The sequence below is a fragment of the Epinephelus fuscoguttatus genome, linkage group LG14 (assembly GCF_011397635.1).
Source record: "Epinephelus fuscoguttatus linkage group LG14, E.fuscoguttatus.final_Chr_v1".
Taxonomy (NCBI): domain Eukaryota; kingdom Metazoa; phylum Chordata; class Actinopteri; order Perciformes; family Serranidae; genus Epinephelus; species Epinephelus fuscoguttatus.
The window spans coordinates 34,376,741-34,398,716 of NC_064765.1; the positions used below are offsets into that span (position 1 = coordinate 34,376,741).

Below are 21,976 nucleotides of genomic sequence, written 5' to 3' on the forward strand. Positions count from 1 at the left end.
TTGCATCTCTGTATGGTTTTATATAAGCACCTAAGTTGACTGGAAGAAAATTGCCATTGTGTATGTTGTTTTTGCATTTCTATTGTAAAGCAGTCAGTCCAGTGATGGCAAGTGCAGTGCAATGCGAGACAGTGATAGTGAGGAATGTGAAGTAGCAACAGGGAGAGGTGGGGGCAGGCTGAGCAGCAGGATACACACACCCCTGTGGCAGAAGTGTCGTGAAAACATGATCTGCCATCCTCACCTCGCAACAGAGCTGTCAAGATGTTCAGACCCGTGATTTAACCTCCCCACTGTTGCATCCTACCGACACACACTCACACACACACACACACACACACTGTACAGTATGCACCACAATAGCTTAGCTGCTTTCAAGCAATCCGGAGCAATGTCAAAGAAAACCTGCACAGTATTAGAAATAATCCAGTAATTAGCGTGCATGTGGTGAGCACTATTACTGGATCAAAGGCACATTTAACTTAAAGCACAGTAATGTCAGTGGATGGCAGTACAGTGGATGCGCACACAGCATTATACCAGTTCGCAGCATAGCTTTAACACTCACAATAATCAGGAAGTGAGGAAGAGTATTTTAATTGTCTCTGTCTTATCTCCAGGTTGTAAAAGATACAGGCAGAAGTGTGTGTGTGTTTTATGCTACGAGTATTGAGGGGACAATAGATATGACAGGGAGTGCAGGGAGGAGTGTGGAGGTGACTGCTCTGAGCGTCATGTCAAAAAGATTAACAAGAATTGAGCGGCAAAGTGACACCTGAGAGACATTTTGGCGAGTGCAATAAGCTGTGGTGCCGCACTCCACTGAACAGCAGACAGAAAGGGGAAGCAATTCACTAAGCAGGCGTTCACACACACATACTGTATGTCATGTGAACTGCAGTGACGTGCTGTAATGTAAAGGAATAAAGGAGAAAGCAAAATTTTTTTTTTAACATTTCTTTTACTGATCTTTACACTTGTCACAGAACATCACATAAAATAATCAGAGCAGACCTGCTCTTTTGTTTTTTAATAACAGACAACGCAGTTACATGTTTTCTTCTCGGAAACAAACACTGCTTTGTCCAATTTTTTCATCTTTAAAAAATACCACCGATAATCACTGGGTTTTGTCGTTGAGGGTTCAGAGAAATGAAGTGAAATAGGCTGGTACTCGACTTGTCTAACTGTAGATGTGTCACTCACTGATGCCAAAACAGTCTTAGGGATGCAAACTGTTATTTTGTGCATCCAAAACAAAAGTGGCGAGGCAGGAATAATTCCACCTAACAGACCGACTGAGACCATCCAATTCTTGTACCAAATGAGAAACACCAACAAAGAAAGAGCTGATCATGCCATCATGACAAAGGCTCGTACTCATAGATTAGAACTGGTTTTGTAATGTATCTGTCCTCCATTAGTTTCTTTGAGTTAAGTAGAAAATGAACTGTTGTGGGATGGGTCTATTTTATCTATCTTATTTTGAGATGACATATATATATAGTCACCAATTTATACCTTAATAGGCTGACAATGTCCTTCAATCACTGTGATTCTGCTCTGTCATTTATGCTTGATTCTGGGCACCAACAACAAGGCAGGTCATACTGCCATAGGGAGAACATTCCTTTTGTTGTCGAGAGTTAGATGAGAAGATATCAATATCACAACCAGTTTCTTTAGCTAAGCATAAAGAGTGGAAACAGGTAGACACAGCTAGCCTAAAGGTAAAGAAAGGAGCCTTCCAGCACCTCTAAAGCTCAATTAACACATTTTATCTTGGTTGATTAATCTGAGCAACACCCGAAGTGTAAAAATGACACATTCCAGCCCACTCAAGCCAAAATGTTACCATGATAACAGATCAGCTGCAAAACTCAAATAAAGTAATTTTTCTCTGAGACAGCAAGACTGAATGTGAGAGTATTGAGAGAGTAGAATTTTCAAAGGAGGATCAAATAGTTTTTAGATCAACTGAATTCAATTTCATAATATTAGAAACAGTTTCAAGTTAACTGGAATTCAGTTACAAAGTAAAAAAAAAAACAATTTCAAACATTGTTCTTCAGATTCATTTTTTCAATGCAATTACTGAAGTTGAGCAATTCAAATTCGCCGGGCAAGACACATTTTTCTGTGCATACCCTTTGGGTAAATAAAGTCATACCTGCCTTGACTATTTCTTGGTTCAATTCAGTGATGGATATGAGACAATATCAGTAAATACCATCATTGTGTTTTTCTTGGCTGTTTACGCTGATTTGCCTGCTGCTAGCACTGTTTGAGTGTTAAGAAAGGTGCGCTTGGATGAAAACGGTGACAATTTCAAAATAAAGGCGTATTTTAAAGATAGCGATATGTACAATTTTTTTCACTCTGCATCGATAATATTGGACTGATGATCACTGAATCAATATATCAAACCAGATCAATGTATAGTTACACCCATAGTTGCTAAGCAACCAGTGGTGACACCAGGGAGTTAATTAATAATTTTTTATAATATATTTATACATATATAACGTTATAAAATATTAATAAGTGAGCTTTAGAGGTGCTGGGAAACAGATTTTGCTAACTTTGGTATCGATCTTCTCATCTTACTCGCGGAAAACAGCGTATATTTTCAAGTATATTTCCTAAAATGGCAAATTATTCCTTTTATTTCCAAATTGAGCTAACTGAAAACCCACTGAATAGCTTTTATCAGTCTGACCTGTCCTGCTGTGTGTGCTACACATGTACATCTGTGACGAATGTGGAGAAAGGACCATTTTGATTGTGTGATGCTACAGATAGACTTCACCTTTCTTTGTGGTGAAGCCTCATCAGTGGACAGACCAGCCAAACCGTAACAAGCCTTCTCTGGTTGATTCTAACTAGCGTAACAGAGGTTTTGAAAACAATTCACTTTTCAAGGCAACTGTCCTTGAAAGTTGGCTTTAAGTTTGTGCATTGTCAAGACAGGGAGTGCTAGAAAACATGCATTTTGAAGTAAAAACAAACAGAACATATTTTGGGTGTGGAAATTGAGTTTGCTTTGAACTTTCATAGACATTTGAAAAGAATCCCTGCATTTAACTACATGCCTGTGTCCTGTTTTTGTCAAACGCAGTCACTTGGAATGCAAGATACTTAGTAACAAGAACAATTACATTAACACACAATATACATGTATCTATAAAAACACTAAGGCACTTGAACTTGTGATTTAACATTTCCAATGTTTATGATTGTTGTCTCTTAGAATCATTTGAAGAATACACGTGGTGCCGCCACTGCAGCACAGTCGCTCGCCATTGCCTGAGACAGCGTCACAATCAACAGGCACACATAATAATGCGTAACCCATGTTTCATAAAAACAACAGCTTGAAATCAAGTTTTAAAATGCTACATCTTATCTTGCAAACACACACGCACATACACGCACAGAAGCACGCACTCCAAAATCCACAACCCTTCATTTCATAGGCTTGTTTAGGGTCCTGAAACGAGACCGGTGCACCGATACAAAGCCCCACTTGAGACCTTTTAGTTTTGTGCTGTGGGGCTTGAAAATAGTCTTGGAGACCCTTCACTTCACTTTTGGGATTTAAGATCCCACCATATGTGACCTTAGCCTACATAATTCTTTGAGAAATGTTTTCCAGTGCCAACAGTGGCCAAGAACTGCCTGTGTATTTTTTTTTCATTTGACCATAACATTAGCAATAGAGTTGGAGTCTGAGTGCGAACCTTGAGTATATTATACCATTAAAATAAAGCTGACTTGGCATTATTATAGTGTAGGTAGCTCACACCTTCATCTGCTATGAGGAGAAATAATCTTCAACTGATGACAGTTGTCGTCATCATTACGTTTTCATTCTAACACACGTAGAATGGAAGTAACTTCTCAGAAAGCACAATCATTGTCTATGAGCTCTGCGGTGCCAAAAGCTCACCTTGTGGAGCTCCCTTTCTGTGGCAGTAGAGTCCCAATGACAAGGTCTCACAACCTGCCCCTCTTCCTCCTCCTCCTCCTCTTCCTCTTCCTGCTCTCCCTCCTCCTCCTCTTCTACCCTATCTGTCATGCAGCTGTCCTCCTCTGTCCTTGTGTGTGCGTGACCCAGCAAGGTCCTAGTCCTACTTTTCTGGCTTGACTTGTCTTTAACAACATCAAGGGAAGGCCCAGCTTCTCTTCTATCATCCTCTTCTTCTTCCTCTTCCTCCTCTTCATTTTCCTCCTCCTCATCAACATCTTCATCCTCATCATCATGCTCTTCTATGGCCACTGTCAGCCCTAACTTACTATGGCTAGCTAGCTGAAAAAAAGAGGAGGAGTGTGGTGTGGACGGGCAGGTTGAGAGTGCTGCGTCGTACATGGAGAACGGGAGGTGGAGGTAGTGTCCTGCAGCGGCCGCTGCTGCGTAGATGCAACAGCATGTCTGGGCACAGTCAGGGCGCAGATCCCCCTGTCCACCACGGACCATTCGGAAGCGCTTACGGAAGGGCGGTCCGGCTTGGGGTGCTAAGCAGATTCTGGTGGGTACTGCTCCGTGGAGTGCCTGGTGAGCAGGGTTAGTGCTGGGTGCTGGGACACAGGGGCCAGTGGTAAACGCAGGGCTGGGTGGGAAGCACCAGTCAGTACTCTGAAGCAGAATCTCAGCTCGCAGGCGCCGGAGGAGGTTGTTGACAAGAACGGAGCGTCGGAGGAAGGCTTCAGGGTCGTCAATGAACCGCATCTTCTCCAGGGAGAGGCGCAGCACATGGGCGCGCTCCTCCAACACGGGTGCAACCTGAAGGACATTAGATCCCATTAGATCTGTGTAAGCTGCTCAGTTGGTTTAAAAAGCCAGAGATCCAGATTCAGTGAGATTGCATTGCATAACCAATATATAATCACTTGTTTAAGTAGAGCTGCAGTGATTAATCGATTTGTTGTCAACTGTTAAACCAACCCATCGATTTATCGTTTTGAGTAATTTTTTAAGGGAAAAAAAAAAGAAGTCAAAATTCTCTCATTGCAGCTTCTTAATTGTGAATATTTTCTGGTTTCTTGACTCATCTGTGACAGAAAACTAAATATTTTTGCATTGTGAGTGAAAGAAGACATTTGAGGCCATCATCTTGGTCTTTGAGAAACACTAATTGCAATTTTTCACCACTTTCTGACATTTTATAGACCAAACAACTATCAATAAAATGAGAAAATAATCAACACATTAATCAAGAATGAAAATAAGCATTAGTTGCCGCACTGGGTGTAAGAGTGAAGGGTTTTCATTGTTTTTTGTTACTAATAATACTAATGAAAAAATCAATACAGCATATTATTGTTATATTTTGAGTGGCACTATTGTATTGATGATGCAGATTTATTTTAAGTGCTGAAAATCTCAATCACCAATTGACCAAGAGTTTTTTTTGGTACCCTTCTTTATTTCCAGTAGTACAGTCTACTTCAATTAATAAAGAGCATGGCATTTCAATGAGGTCACTTGGGCCAAATTTCCACTGCATAGTACAGTTCAGCTTAGTGTGGCTTAACCCAACTCTCTTTGGTACCACGTACTTATCTTGATTTTGTTTTCCAGTGCAGATAGTACAGATGGCAGGTAATATTAGATTAAACCAAACATCAAGAGGCATAATTATTACCTGGAAACTCTTTCTGTGCAACAACCATTAAATCAGGGCTGCAAAGTGCTGAACTACCTGCTTCTGTTTGATGTCTCACTTCCAACGAAACACATTTGATACTGCTGATGCCCGTTCATAGTTTACATTTCAAACTTTAAAGGAATGCCATTGTTTATCTAACATAACATGGGTGATTTGGATACAAACAAACACAAAAATTATGGAAACCTTAGTAACATATTAAAATTATAATAATTTTCTCAAAAGTTAAAACGAAGAAACAAAATAACTTCTTACATGTCTGATGTATAAAATGTCTACATCACCACAGAACTGAATTTTTATACACTATGATCATGTAGTTACATCTCTGTTACTCTTTCTTCACTCCTCAAACTCATACAACTGAAGTTTCATCTCAAACTGCTAACAGCAGAATGCTACCAGTGGAGGCACTAGTTGTTTTTGCAACTTTAGTGAAGAGGGTTATGATGTTTATCACAGCTTTACTAATATCCACTGTCTTATGTTCGACACACAGCACCGTTAGCTCAACGGAGCAGCTCTAATACGTTCCTTCTTGTAGCTAACGAGTTATTTGTTTAAGAACGCAGCCTTCTGAGTACCTTTGCATGGTCATATTGGTGTGAAATCAGTGCACACTCCACACTGAAAAGATCTGTTTTTATTCCAGCTGAAAAATTCACTGCATCGACCTGTGAATTTTTCCCCTCTAAAATCAGTATTGGTTGGGCACTACTAGGTGCTGTCCACAACTTTTGCCAATGGAAAACCAAAATGAACAATTCCACTTCGGTTGAGTCGAGTTGTACCATGCAGTGGAAATACGGCATTGTGATGCACTGTGTACTGTGTGAATGTAAGAATGTAAGTGTTTCAGTACTTACAGTCTGGCAGTACGTCCTGAAGCTAAAGGGGGGCTCATCGTCATCATCAACAAACTTCCTCTTGAAGTATGCAATCCTTGATACTGAAACATGATCAGGAACTCTCCTGCAGGGGGGTTCTGCAGACAGAACACACATTTACATGTACTTTAATGACAACATGAGTGAAAAGTGTTTTAAAAACAACATTAAAATGTAACTGAACTGCCTCAACATGTTTCAATTGCTTAAAAAACTGATTGAAAAAAAAGAAAGCAAGCAAACCTTTTAGTTAAGGATACATTTTGAAGAAAACACTTAGTTTCAGTAAAATCAGTTAACAGTCAGCGTGGTTAAGCTTCAGTTGAACAAATTCCTGGAGGAGCAGTTTTCTTTGGTAACTCACTTGATGACTGAAATGACTGTTCAACTAGCAAAGTAATTAAATTAATCTTTAAATTACACAGACTGAGTAATGAAAGCAAGGACACATACTGCTAATGTTAATTAGTTGATTGCTCTACATCATTAGCATCTGCTGCAACCTCAGTGTAGTAGAGCTGCATGTTTAACTAAACTCAAGTTCTACATTTTGACTGATGGAGTACACATTAAAAAACTAGGACAGCAGGGTCGTGACAGACATAGACTGATGGACGGCTTGGACAGATGGGTCTAATTGCCAGGTCTTAAAATGAAAGATCACTGGATGAGGTGCAAAAACCTCTGTAAACCTTATCAAACAAATATGTGGTCCACCATGTGCATAAAGAGGAACTACGCCAATTTTCAAATTTTATACCTGGTATTCCTATGTTCTAAGACAGTCCAAAAATATTAGTAAACATGAACTCTATACCAAATCCACAAACTAGAAAGCTAAGACTCAAATGTGTGATGTCATAGGGTGTGAAGTCTGGAGCTGCTCCCCAGACAAAGAACAGTAAAGTTTGTTCTTCACACTGACAGCACCAGGGGAATGTTCTGGGCATATGGGTACATTTTCTTTTTGAGGACTAAGAACACTACGATAGAATTAAGCTCATTTAGGTATAAAAAAGATAACATACATTCTATGGGTCCACAAAATCAGACTCCCATCCATTGTCTATGAAGCATCCCCACATAACAAGTTTGAGAATTCTCAGGTGTCTGGCTTTGAGAGAGAGTAGCTCACAATCACAAATATTGACTGAACTTTTCCCGTTCACGGAAATAATATATTGAAATTCATAATTATGGCAGTGTTCCACTTTAAATCCATCTTACATAAGTGACTAAATAAATCAACAAACATCTGTGTTTGGTCTCTGTACCTTGTGTAAATTGCTCCTCAGAGCTGCATGGTGGGGCAGGACTCGACAGGCAACTCTTAGTGCAACGCTCTGATTCCCATATGGGCTGATATGTGGAGAGCGGAGGGTCTCCCTCTGGGTCCAGGAAAGGATTCATGGACAAAACTAGGGTCATCTCTCTCTTTGAATCAGGTCTGGAAAAAGCAGAACGAAAATCAGGACAATTAAGAAACAACGGAGCTACTCAAACCCCCAGTACGTTATAATTCTGACCATAATAAACACTGTAAGAAGCAATCATACATGACATACATGGATGAACTCAAATGCCTTTATGTCATTACTTACATCTCTCACTATCCCATAAAATAATTCAAACACTATCAGTTCTCTCTGTACAAGTTTGCAAACTATTTAACCACATTAACACACGTTATCTGCATAAATCTAACAAGCATTCTGCATATGCTCTCCTAATGATGTGGTAAATATTAACAAGATGTTTGTCTATGATACTGGCAAATACGTTGGTGTTGCGTGGAGGAGTAACCAGCTTCTGTGCAAGCTGCATGACAAATCTGAACGACAATAATGGTGAAGCACTAAAAAATTGGCAGATGGCTGGCAACTCTGATATGCGTGGTACTGTTACAAGTGGGACACAGATGGAGAGATGACACCCACTCACACCATGAATTCCCTATTGATTAGTTGGTAGGAGAGTTAGTGAGATGTTTGACACAAGCTTGTTTGGTGAAATGGATCCCACACATCAAATCGTGCTGGGAAGCTGTGTCAACAACATGGTAATCTGTAAAGCAAAGGAGGTGTGCACGGTGCCAGTAGGTCCAGTGCACACTGCAAACAACTTGACAAAAGGTATCAAACAGACACGGTGTGTTTTTGATTTTAACCCATGTTGATTTTTGTCAGTTTCCAAATAATACAGACAAGAATATGAAGCCATATCACCTTATGTTTTAAATGAATGTGATGCAGATAAGAAGAAACATGAGGAGGGCATATTGCTTGGCAGCGAGCAGTACTAGCCCGCCAACTATGTTTTTTTTCAATCTGAAAACAGAGCCCTACTGTGAAGACACTAAGGGGCCTGAAAGCTAAAGTCTGTCTGTGAGGCTTTGAATCTGAGAAGAGAAGCTCCATCGTTCTTTTGATCACAGTGAATGGCTGTCATTTGGTTCGTTGTTGATTCCTCCCCTTCATGCAGAATGCAAAGCCAGCTGTTTGAGGCATCGGCTGCCGGACCTCCTTGTCACCGCCTTTCCTTCTCAAAGCTTCTCCTGCCCCTCCTCTACCTGCCCATGAACAGATATCATCGCCCACAACCCAGCTTGACAGACCAAACTGAGGCGACACCATCTCAGCCTCACCCCTGTTGGGTAGCTGATTAAAATGTCCGCCTCAATAAGCTCCCTGCTTTGCTTGGATGAACAGTTTTATTTCTGTGTGCTGCTTTTCTACTGTTTGCTTTTAACTGACTAATCAGACACACCTAAAGCCACTGAAACATCACCTCAGGCGGTGCTGCTCCTACCAAACCTATCTAGCCAGCCCCAGGGAGTAATGGATTACAAGCAACAGCACTACATTTTATATTTTTAAGGGTTCAGCGAGCATGCTTTAATATCAACTCCAACAGTGCAGTACAATGCCTGTATCACTGCAAATGCTGCACCAATCCATCTGTGAATGTTATGCTCCACCTTATATGAACAAGACCTCCTGTGAATTGCCACTTTATCATGGTGGAGGGTTTGGCATACACTTGTGACTGTCGGAGCTGCAGCATTGGGTGCAATAGGGTCTTACAAGACTAACTGCCCAAGGGACAGACAGAGAGTGGCTCAAGAGTCAGTAGAGTAAAATGGAATATGTGCTGCTCTTGTGTATGTCATGCTACATAGCAGTAGATACACTGTTACACAGATGTGTGCAGGTCTTTGGAGGGCTTAAAATTAAACAAGACTATGCACCCTATCCTACACCCAGCATACAGCACAGCACAGCAATCACTGCTAGTTTCAGACTGACGCAGTTGCCATTTTCACGGCCAGCACCCACGCTGTGCATGTAGCAAATGTACTTGTGCCCATGGGCTTTAAATGGCGTGTAGTCAGGCGTATTGTTGGCATATTGCTATATTGAGGTAGCAGAAAGCAGTTGTGCCACTGACCAACAAAAACCTGGTCTAAAGTCAGAGTGGCGCAGTATATTTCCTGCTATTTGAAAAGCACATTATTCAGACAGTAAGACACGCCTACATAGGCAGGTTCACTACACGCATTCACTCTGCTACACACACAGGGATGGGGGTTACAAGAGGGTGAACTAATAAATCATTTAATGAGGAAAATATTCCATTATCCAAAATGTGAACATAGCAGAGATCAGAGCAGAGCTGCTGTCAGACTCCCCTATAAGAGAGACACTGTGGGCATTTACACACGAGAAGAAGTGTAACTTTGTTATTTCAGAAGCTAAACATTTAGTTCTGTTTCTTCTGTAAAGTTTATAACCACAGTTTTTAGTTTTGCTGCTTAAATGTTTCACAATATTTGCTACAGTGACAGGAGACCACTCCCATCTCCAATTTGCCAAGTCCAACATGTAATAGCAGTGCACCAGGTGCAGGCGCACTGGCCTGCTTAGTCACTTAGCAGGAATAGATGACACTCTGATTGGTTAAATTCATGTTATGCTGGACCCACACACAATAATTGATAAAGGGACTAATTACAACTCCTTTGCCCCGTGCAACTTAGTTTATTATGTGCTGGTTAATAACCAAAAGTGGTTGGACATGCCCTAAATTCACTTGCACCGTACACTTTAGACACTGCACTATAGATTGTTTAAGAGTCTACAGCTGTGTTAGTGGCTCTGTGAGGCACAGTTTAGCTTTGAGCTAAATACTAACACCATAAATCTAATGTGCTTATAATTACAATGCTAACATGCTGATATTTGCCAGCTAATGTTTCCCATAATCACAATTAGGTACATTTGATTTTTTGCAGATATATAACAACTGATAACCAATAAATGATACCGATATCGATATATCCACATTTTTCCCCACCTAATTTTAGTCAAGTCTCTTCTGTAGTGGAATTAACATATTATGCATGGATGCTGTTATCATGATGGCCCACCAGCAGATGGAGGCATGAAATAACATGCTTTAAAATGTATGTAATATTCATTCATTGTGTGAAATAAGAAAAAGCATGTTGGCCGATTCCAATACTTCATTTTAAAACATGTTGAAAATATACTGAAATATGCCGATGACATGCCGATATTATCATGTTTATGAGAATGTTATTAGTTTTTTTTTTGCTCATCATGTTAACTTGTTCATCTCATACACAACTGTAGTTAGCTATTGTAGTTTCACATTATTTGTCAACAATTTTTTTTATATGTTCCGTCATAGACCGTGATCCCAAATATTAAAATATTTTAATTATTTTTTTCTCGTATTCGTTTTAGGATTTTTTTTTTTTTTTTTTTTTTTCTTGCCAAGTCTTGATGACAAAAAATTAACACACACAATTAGGCCCGTTTCCACTGAAGAAGTTCCTAGTACTATTTGGGGGGCAGGAACTACTACAGGAACGTCCTCTCGCTCGGCCCTCTCAACCGCTGTGTCTCCACTGAGAGTGGAGGAGTAGAGGAGTAGAGGAGTAGGAGGAAGGTTCCTGTAAAGTTACGGGCTCTGGATGTGACGTAATCGTTGCGCGACCATTTACAGGGGTGACGTAGGGACACCGTTAGCTGATAGCCCTTAGCGGTGTCTGTAATAACTCACTAAATGGCCTGTGAAAAAAAAAAAAAATCCAGCGGATGTCTTAGTTACAACATGATTGAGCTATGTGGAGTAGTTTCATGTCGTATCCGACAACGGGAGGCTTTTAACAGATGATGTCCTGATGTTAGCTTTGCTGCTGCTGTTAGCTGTCCCTGTCAGCGGGAGCCACTGATGCTTTCTAGACATCGTGATTTCCCAAAACTGAATAAATACCACACATAGCAACACAAAACTGCTTTGCTAGCTCAATCATGTTGTAACTAAGATATCCACTGGAAAGAATATTTTTTTCACGGGCCATTTAGTGAGGTTTTTTTTGCATGGCGGAGGAAGCTATATGAATGAGCTAATCCTCGTCTGCTGAGTTTTAAAAATGTCGGCTATTTTGTCGCTTTCTGTTGACATCACATCCCTCCTTGAGTATATCCAATCAGCACCAAGTAATCCCCAAGCCCCAGCCAGGAGTCTTTCGGGGTCGTTCTGAGTACCTACCCTGAGGCAGGGACTTGTTTAGCCCCCAATAAAGTTCCGGAACTCTGTTCTTCGGGGGTGGTTCCTGCAGTGGAGACACGCACCAACAGCCCCGGCCCCGTAAAATTACCCCGAAGTTCCTGCAGTGGAAACGGGCCTATTGAGTGTTTGCAGGTGGGAACCTGGAGAGGGATCACATTCTTATTGCTGCAACAGCGACTGCTACTGGTTAGTGAGGGCCTGTGCAGAGTGGTGCGGATCTGGGAAGGATATGCATCAACCTATGATTGGTGAGAAGAGCAGCTGCCTCCATGTGTATCTGAGGAGACACGATTGTCTACATTTGCCTCAGGCAAACAGTGTGTGTCAACAGAGAAAAGAACTGTAGCACAAAATTCTACAGTTGCTTCAAAAATTCACCAACGTACTCTGATGTCAGAGCATTTGGAAGAGCTGGAGGGAGAATCCAGCTGAAAGACATTAGGTTTTTTTCTCTGACCGTTGGAGCCTGCAACTCAGCTATTCCAGTTTTGGTCTTAGTCCATCATGTTACATTATGGATTACTCACTTTTTATAACATGTTGTCAGAGTCAGAGTGTACTTGTGTGAGCTAGATTCCACTGCCGAGGCCTCCCCCACCAAGGACCACCAACTAGGGCCAATTATGTCACTGTTATTGAGCGCTAGTGCCATGGTTAATTAGCAGCTTTAGCCCTTCTCATTTCCCCCCTGAGCTGCTTTTTTACCCTTAGCTATTTTCCTCTCCATCACCTCCCCTCACTGCTGCTGTTGCTACGTTTGCTTGGGCACAAAGAAACAAGCATGCCATCACTCCCTCTGCCCTCTTTAGGGACCTCCATCTCAACATCCCTCCCTCCCTCCTTTACCGCCTCTTTCATCCCCCAGTCTCCATCTCTCTCTCCCTCTCTTTCTCACTGACATCCTTTCAACAGCGGTCACAGTCGACAGCTCTCTGAACCAGGGGGGTGAAAAAAAAAACAAAACAATGAGAATACCGACAGAGCAGCTTCCCTACATGTACAGGAATACTTCTTGTTCTTCAAAGACAAGGAGGAGGAGGGGAGACAGAGTGAACAAGTGTGTGTGCGTCTGTGAAAGAGGAAAGGGAGAAATGGAGGGTTGAGAAATAAAAACAAGAACGAGGAGAGAAAAATCTCCTGTGGGGATATCATACCCCTCTTTCTCCCTCTCTCTGTTTCTGTCTGCATCTCGCAGGAATGTGAGAGTGATTGAGAGCGAGTGTAGGCTGCGTGTGTGTGATTGTGTTTAACTGAGTGTGTATTTGAGGGGAAAAAAGAACCTGTGCACATGTAAGTGTGTGTGTGTGTGTGTGTGTGTGTGTGTGTGTGTGTGTGTGTGTGTGTGTGTGAAAGAGACACTGCCTCACCTCTGTTCACTCTCCTCCGGCTTCATGCCTCTCATCCTCCCTCTCTCACAGCTTCCCTACCTCTGTCTGACTCTCTATCTCGCCTTCTTTTTCATTACACCCTTTGATGATGAGAAGTTAATTGCAGTGCCAGGGTACGAGACAAACAGTGGGAGGGAGACAGAGAGTGATAGAGAATAGGACGAAAGAATGGGGAGAGGTGGAGATGGAGGGAGGGCAGAGGGATGGATGGATGGATGGATGGATGGAATGAGTCAAGGAAGAAAAGATAAGTGCCTTAGGAGCCTTGTCATGAGTGGAGACAGATCGCCCGCAGGGATGATTTCTGCTGCTGTGATTGACTCACTCCCTCCAGCGCTGAGATAGACGCACGCACACACACACTCAGACACGCACAGCTTGTAGTGTCCTGAAATATTTTGGTCGGAAAGTCAACTAAGGCTACAACAGTCGACTGAAGTGCTCCAGCACCACATTACTACTGTCAGAATGTGGATTTTCACACATACACAGTAGGTGTTCATTGATCCTCCTCACACAAGGCTATTTATGACATTCACAGTCTAATATGAACTGGTGTCTCTGACAACTCTGAAGATTTAAATTGGAGATTTTCTATTAAACTCTGTGCTGTTTAAGTGACGACATCTGCACATACAAAAATGTCCATTTTACTTTCTACTTGCCGTAAGAGCATCACCCACATGCACCAACTCCATCTGTCTTCAAAAGGAAATCTAGAGAAACAGGTGCACAATGAGGGACCGTCTGCTTGAAAACTGATCTCTGATAAGATCTGATGAAAAGCGTAGTACAGCAACATGGTCTGAGCAACAACAATGGATGCAAACTTAAAAGGATCATAAGGAACTCTATTTTAGTTTTCCTCAACTTCACTGACAGTGGTACATGCATAAATCTTGTATTCCCACACATTATGAAAATCAAATCTGTCAGCATGTTAGCTTTAGCCTTCTTCTGTTAGCACGTCGTCGAGTGCATACTGACGAAGCCTTCTCAGGGTCTTAAATTAGCTTCTTTCACTGCCTGTCGCTGTGGCAGGCAAGCATTTCTTTTTATCTGTCACATTACATTTTCATCCACCATTTTTAAAATCTATGACGGAATAACATTTACAAGGAGATAATTTAGACATAATTTAATGATAAGAATGTTATCATTCAATGTTTGATATATTTACACACGTAACATTACATGCATGGTTAATTCCAGTGTTAGTCTTGCCCTGTAGCTTCCAGGGGAGCCCTATTTTTGGGTGTGCGAGGATACTGTACATAAGGACAAGCATAAAAAAAATGTACCCACTTATGTACAAAAAATGATATCAAAATAATTCAGTTCACACAGGAAACATTAAGCTTGGGAAGCAAAACCATTACTGACCATTGCAATGTTTTTTAATCGATCCTCTTGTTGGGAAATAATAAAACACATTCACCATCACCAGAGCTGGAAATTAACCTTTTTGTCCACCTGCTAGTCTGGTTGGTGGATTCCAAAATCTACCAGCCACTCAACAGATTACCATTGGCAGGTGAGTGAAGCTTATCTAGTAGTCACTTGCATATTTTCATTCAACCACACACTCGCTACGCACTGAGCTGTTCCTAAACTGACGCATGAGCTAGCTTATGACGTTGATACAGTAACAAGTGGGTGTGTAGCGCTGTGCAATCATTTGCTAATCTTATGAAACATGTTTCTCTGTAGTGCATTTACCCTGTCCGCCAAAGTGGCAGAAGGCTTGACGATTTTACCCACTCTGCCAACACTCTACCTGCTTTTGGCGGGTGCAAATTTGCAAGATGATTGCTTTAAAATAAGTCAGCTGGAAACATGAAAAAGTCAGCCCTAGACAGTGTTTTCAACCAACTTATGGGATTAATATTAGCTTCATTTGATAGCTACAGCTGATATGATGCCAACTGCCAACGACAGTTGTGATTTCAGACTGCAAAATCTAGGTCACCACCTACTAAGGGTTTCACAGGAAAGTCAACTATCAAAGCCACGAGTCAAAACTGTGCATAGTTGTAGACTAATCATTCATCTGTGGTTTTAGCACAGGTTAATCATGTTAAGCACGGTGCAGTAATAAAGCAGTGGCAATGCCTCCACACCAGATATGCAGCTGAGGGTGCTGTAGATAGCTGTTGTTGCTATCCCAACCCTAGTCAATAAACAGAATTAAATAAACAGAATAAGCAGAATAAATAGAATGTAATGTATTTACAGAAGGAAAGACTCTTGCTTTCCTTGCAAAAATGTTCTAACTGCAGTCAAACACTACAGTCAATTCAGACAAGCCAGCTGGAGGTTTAGTCCAATCAGATCGCAGCTCATTTGTAAACAGCCAGTCAGGGACAACAGTTGTGGAAAACCTACCTTGGGCCCTATAAAAATCACAAAATATTTTTATTTTCTGAATTCTGCATTTTACGATTAAAGTACATTGTGTGAGCAGAAAGGGTGTGTCATCATGTGCTGGATAATGTGGTTTATAAATAACAATTCATTTGATGTAACACAACATTTAACTATCTATTTGCATTATTTTAATCAAAGACAGTGCTTCAATACGGGTATAAAACAAAACATTCAGTGCCTCTCCTTATATTACTCTGCTCTAAATTTAGCTGTTAGTGTCATATTCCTCTTTTTGGATGGCTTAGCCTCAGAGGGCGTCTTGGACATGACTGCAGGGTCCAACAATAATGTTCACTTTTTCCCTGCAACTCAACGTCAAAGAATAAATCCCTCAAAATTTAGTGGGATTTCATCATTTGTAAGGAATGCAGGTTACATTTTATATTTCCTGGGAATACAATCTGATTAATCTTATTTTCATATATATACACGTGTTAGCACCATATTTTGAAAAGTGGACAAAAACTCGTATGTGTATCCTAGGCCTTTCAATGCATTTACAGGTCAGAATCATAGGTCAGAATTAGGGATTACATCAGTTAACTGCTTGAATATTTTTGACTGCTTATACAGTGGTGGAAAAAAGTTATTAGACACCCCATGCATTTGTGAAATATTGCATTAAGAATCACTCTTAGGTCTAAAAGTGCAATTTCTTTTAGTATAGTCACAGCCAAAATACTAAATAAATCCTAAAAAAGCCATTAAAAACTTAAAATTGATTGGTTCCATAAAAATACATAAGAAATATTGAGTATTGGGTCATTTTGGTACCAGTGATGAAGGTCGTTCTTTTTATTAAAAGACGCAATTTTTGTTGCCAAGCTTCGTGTCTACATAAAGCCAGCACATTTGAAAGTTCTTCAGACACAAAAATGGCTAAAACAAGGAACCTAACGCAGGAAACATGCCTGAAGATCAAGATTCTCAGCCAGGAAGGGTACAGCTGCCGCCAGATAGCCAGGAAGTGCAGATGCAGTCCTTCAGCAGTTGGATACACTCTGCAGAAATACAGACGAACCAACAGCTTGGAAGACAAACCAAGATCTGGGCGTCCAAGGGTTTCTTCAGCAAGAAATGACCGCATCCTGATCCGCATGTGCAGGCAAAACCGCCGAATGACATCACAGGAGCTTCAGCAGCAGTGGTCAAACCAAACTGGAGTCCAGTGTTCCACCCGCACTGTACATGGCCGACTTTTAGATCATGGCTTAAGGTCCTACAAGGCTATCAAGAAGCCCCTGATCAATGAGAGACAGAGGTTAGCCCGGCGTCGTTGGCCCCAGGCACACAAGAAGTGGACAGCCAGGAATTGGAAGAAGATTTTGTGGTCAGATGAGTCCAGTTTCCAGCTTTATCTTCCTCCTACTAATGTGAGGGTACGCAGAAGGCCAGGCGAAGCATTATCTCCAGCATGTACAGTACCTACTGTCAAGCATGGTGGAGGCAGTATCATGGTTTGGGGATGCATGAGTGCTGCTGGTGTTGGTCATCTCACTGTCTGTGATGGCACATTGAACTCTACCAAGTATTGTACCATTCTCCAAACCCACATGCTCCCTTCTGCGTGTGCACTGTTCCGTCGAGGTAAAAACTGGATGTTTCAACAAGATAATGCCCCTTGCCGCACATCCAAGGCCAGGAGAACTTGGCTGCAGGAGCACAGTATCCAGGTCTTAGAGTGGCCAGCTCAATCCCCGGACATGAGCCCCATTGAAAATCTGTGGTGGATTATCAAATGTCTGTTTCAAAGCATAAACCAAAGAATTTAGAAGAATTAAAAGCAGTAATTCAAGAAGAATGGGACAAGATTACCCCTCAACAGTGTGAAAGGCTCGTGGGGAACATGCCAGCCAGAATTAGAGCTCTACTACGTGCCAATGGCAGGACTACTAAATATTAATTTGATGATGTGATGGTTTATTTATTTTTTGTTCAGTTTTGAACACATTCTCTGTTATTTGTTGACTTTGATACCGACAATGTTGAGAACTGACATATTGAAACTGTCAAGAATTTAGTTTTGTTAGTTTTTCTTGTAAACAATAAACAAAAAAATATAATTTGTATTTGTTTGTATCTGTCTAATGCAGCCACACCTTTGGAAACACAAAAAAGATTTTTCCACAAATATTTCATGATAATATTTGAGATTGTGTAAAATTTTAAGGGTGTCCGAAAACTTTTTTCCACCACTGTACATGTTGCTCTATGGGTTAGTTTTTCTACCCTTCAGTTTACTGCACTGCACACCACCCAGATCTGCTGGGAGACAGACAGCAGGCTAGCTGTGCTATCATGTGCCCACTATCCACCCTCCAGTTTCCACTGCGCACCAGCCAGGTTTGGTGGGAGCTAGCTAGCGATTACCGCTACTAACACCACCCTGACCCAACAGTGTTGCTCTAGAGACATTGTGCCCACCCTCTGGTCACCCTAATGAGTAAGTGGCTCAATCTTTAGCCTCATATCCCCTTTAGCATCGCTGTTAGCTCTGTGAACACCATTACCTGTGTCAGCATGGCTAGTGTTGCTGTCATAGTTAACAATGATGCTTAAGGGGTTTTGCGACTCAAAAAGAAGCTGCTTACTCACCAGGGCTACCTGGTGAATATTGAATCCTGGTGAATACTAAGAAAAGACATTTCATTTTATCCACATATCCCCCTGCAGCATGTCTTACATGAACACTGTATTCTCACCACCACTTACTTGTTTTCAATTTTTGTATCCCAAATTGCTCCACAATATCCACAGCAGGTTTAAGTTACAGTGTCAGAATGGGTAAAATATGACCCTCCTCTCTGCAAACCACCACCTGTGTTAAAAACCTATCTGAAAAATAAACAGCCTGACAGTAAACGGTAACAGACATATAGAGGAGCTTTGAGTTTATTGGCTCATTATCTTCATTCCGTCAGTTGTGGCTTTTAAGGAGTGTTTAGAGGTTTCAATTACTTGCCCTCTCCCCATGTTTAATAAAAAACATTCAAAGTAAAAGATTTATTTGAGACAAAAGTGAGGGAAAATTTCGTTTGTTCAATGATTCTGGGGAAGTATGAAACATGCCCCTAATAAACTTTGTGCTCTCTCTTTTTTTCTGCAGCCTCAAAAATGCTAATCGATCCAGCATGTGTTTGACAGAGTGTATGCTGTATCACTGTGTGTGTGTGTGTGTGTGTGTGTGTGTGTGTGTGTGTGTGTGTGTGTTACGTGTTTACTCCCTGTTCTTTTGGCCAGGTTTTTACTAAGTGTTTCCGAGCCTTAGGGGAAAAGATAGCGGTGAAAAGAGTTCATGTCTGTGGTTTTCACATCAAAACAGATCCCAGGCCGCCTGAGAGGGACTTCACAGGCATGCAATGTGTCACGACTTGACAATTGCACAGAATCAGGCACATAAATTGTGGAACAGGGAATTCTGAAGAGGACATGAGCGTGTTGGTAAGAGTTTGTGCTGCCATATTCCATTACAACAAATGACATGAGTACACACCCAGTGCATCAAGAACACTGATTAAATTAATACTTACAAGGTGCATAGCCACATTGAATATGCATTTATGTCTGCGCTAGAATTTCCACAAAATACTGCTGTTAAAACAACATAAGACTGCACAAATATTACAAAATCTGTAAGGCTGAACTGTGATCACCGTAATGAAACACAGTTGTGTCTCTGGGCAAAATGATTATGACTTTTAGTCTCCTATGTTTCAGTAAAATTAGCAGCAGCTTGTAAGAATATGTACTCGTCATCTGGCTTAAACCAGATCCTTTTCAAATGACTGGACTGCAGTTTCCTCACTAATGTTGAGCCAATCCATTCTTTTCCACTTTGCTCATTTTCCCAAAGATGGACAATGTAACAATTCTCTGCCTGATTCTGCTTCTTAACATTTATCCTGGTTGAGTTGACGCTCGTTGATTGTTACTGAATGTGTGTAAAGAAAGTGGTTGAACACTTGACAAACGTCCAATTAAGAAATTACAGGATAAATGGGAGACATACAGTAAAATACCAATAGCAGCAATGCAGCGGGATTATTTGAAATTATATGTGATTAACTGTCAAGTCCTGTTAAAACATTTGTTTCTAATAAACCAAATAAAAAATTAAAATAATAACAGCTGCATTTTGGCATGAAACTCACAAAACAAAGCAACCCACAATATCAACATAAACCATGTTTGTGGAGAATCAAAGCTCAGCTCAATTGAACTTCTGAAGAGTCTAATCCTATGGGAGACTGTGCATTTACTCTGACTTGCTGATAATGTGAAGACAAAGGGTTAAAGGGTTCTTATGTATAACTGTGCCATGTTGTGCCTTACAGCTCATTTCATTGGTGAGACAGTTAATATAAAATCAGTGATTTTGATGGGTTTTCTATGTAGTGAGTCCTTGGGACCCACAGGTGGCCATTTTAATCAATGAGTTAATAATTTATTTGTCACATGGAATTATACAACATAAAACTCCAGTGAAATCTGATCCCACCAGCTCCTTTAACTCGTACACTGTAATTTAGTACTTTTTTGTGTCTTCCTACATTGTTGGCTGCTGCTTTATAATTGGTCATGTTTCTGGATGGTTCTGATTGTAGAATGATTTAACTGTCCACACATCCCAACCTCAAAAAGACGGCTGTACGGTTGCTCCTCCTGAACACAGACGACAGTGATCCACAGCAGGACCAGGACAGCACCTCACAATCCCACTGTCACACCAATCCTTATTCCCCATAAAGCACATGCTCCCTCTCTTTCGCTTGCTAGAATCCTCTGGTCTGTCTGATCCACATATAGAAAGAGAGTCACCTAGCTGTCCCATGATTTAACCAAGTTTCGCTAAATCAGAGGATTTGACAGTTCTTGATATCCTGTTGGAAACTGAGCATGGAGGTCATCCAGTTATTATTATCTAACACTTGTACAATAGCTAGCAGGATGCTAAATCAGCCGGTGCTCATTATTCTCCATCTTTCCTTGATGTTTATTGATTTGAAAATCTTAGGGCTGTAGTCTCCTAGTCAACTGGTCAATTATTTGGTTGCTTTGCTCTCGTCCGACCAAATTCTCATTGGTTGAGTAACGTTAATCGCCGTGTTACTTTCATAAGGAGAAAAGTGCTACATCAACAGCTTTCCAGGATTATCCATTATTTCCTGCGGCGGGAGGGACAGGCTAAGTTACCTGTGAAAATGGGGGTGTTTTCAAAACACTAATTTAAAGGGGCAATAAGCGAAATCGTTTCACCGCTAAGTTCGCTGTTGTGCCCTGCCTGTAGACCAAAATTAAGTGTGTCATGAGCCACTCCTCCCTCTATCTCTGCTCTCCAACGCCCCCCCCCCATTCGCCTCGTCTGTGCCGGCGAGACGAGTACCGCAGCACGGACTATTACATCCAGGCGGTCCCGGTGTTTCTTCCGCAGGCTCCGCTTCACTCAGCTTCACTCAGCTGCCTGACAGACCCGCTGCTTCTTCCCACATTAACCTGAATAACAAACCAGGGCTCGGTGCTCCAGTTGGATCCAAACGGAGAGCCGCTAGCTGGGAAGCTAGCGGAGGCTAACTGGTTGTGCTTCCCTCCGGTCATGCTGCGGCTAACGCTCCGCTAGCCGCTCCCAGCTAGCTCCTGTTTGTTATTCAGGTTAAATTGGGAAGAAGCAGCGGGTCTGTCAGGCAGCTGAGTGAAGTGGAGCATGAGGAGGAAGCACTGGTTAGCCCCCGCTTTCACTGCAGGCAGATTCACTCGCCACAGGGGTGAGGAAATAAAACCTAACAGCCAACTTAGTTTAGCAGTTAGCAATGTCTTTCACTCACTCTCGGTCTCTGCTGTGTTTAGCTATTTCCCTGCTTTCCTGTTAGCGTTAGCACTACTCGGCTACCACGCTAACGCTCCAACTCCAACTGAGCCGGTCTCACGGAGAAGAGTTGGAACGTTAGCATGGCAGTCCATTAGTGCTAACGTCCCCACGCTTCTCTGCCAGGCTCAGTGAGTCGGAGCA

General features: G+C 41.5%; 1 protein-coding gene across 1 annotated transcript in view; it reads right to left on the reverse strand.

The window, feature by feature from the left end:
• Positions 1–970: 970 nt before the first annotated feature.
• sertad4 (SERTA domain containing 4) overlaps positions 971–21,976 on the reverse strand; it is a 34,780-nt gene continuing 13,774 nt past the window's right edge. The window contains exons 2-4 of the mRNA XM_049596312.1: positions 7,831–8,003; positions 6,536–6,654; positions 971–4,783 (exon numbers count right to left, since the gene is read on the reverse strand). Coding sequence (XP_049452269.1) covers positions 3,914–4,783; positions 6,536–6,654; positions 7,831–7,984 — 1,143 coding nt within the window. The 5' untranslated portion in view covers positions 7,985–8,003 and the 3' untranslated portion in view covers positions 971–3,913. The remainder of the gene's footprint in view (positions 4,784–6,535; positions 6,655–7,830; positions 8,004–21,976) is intronic.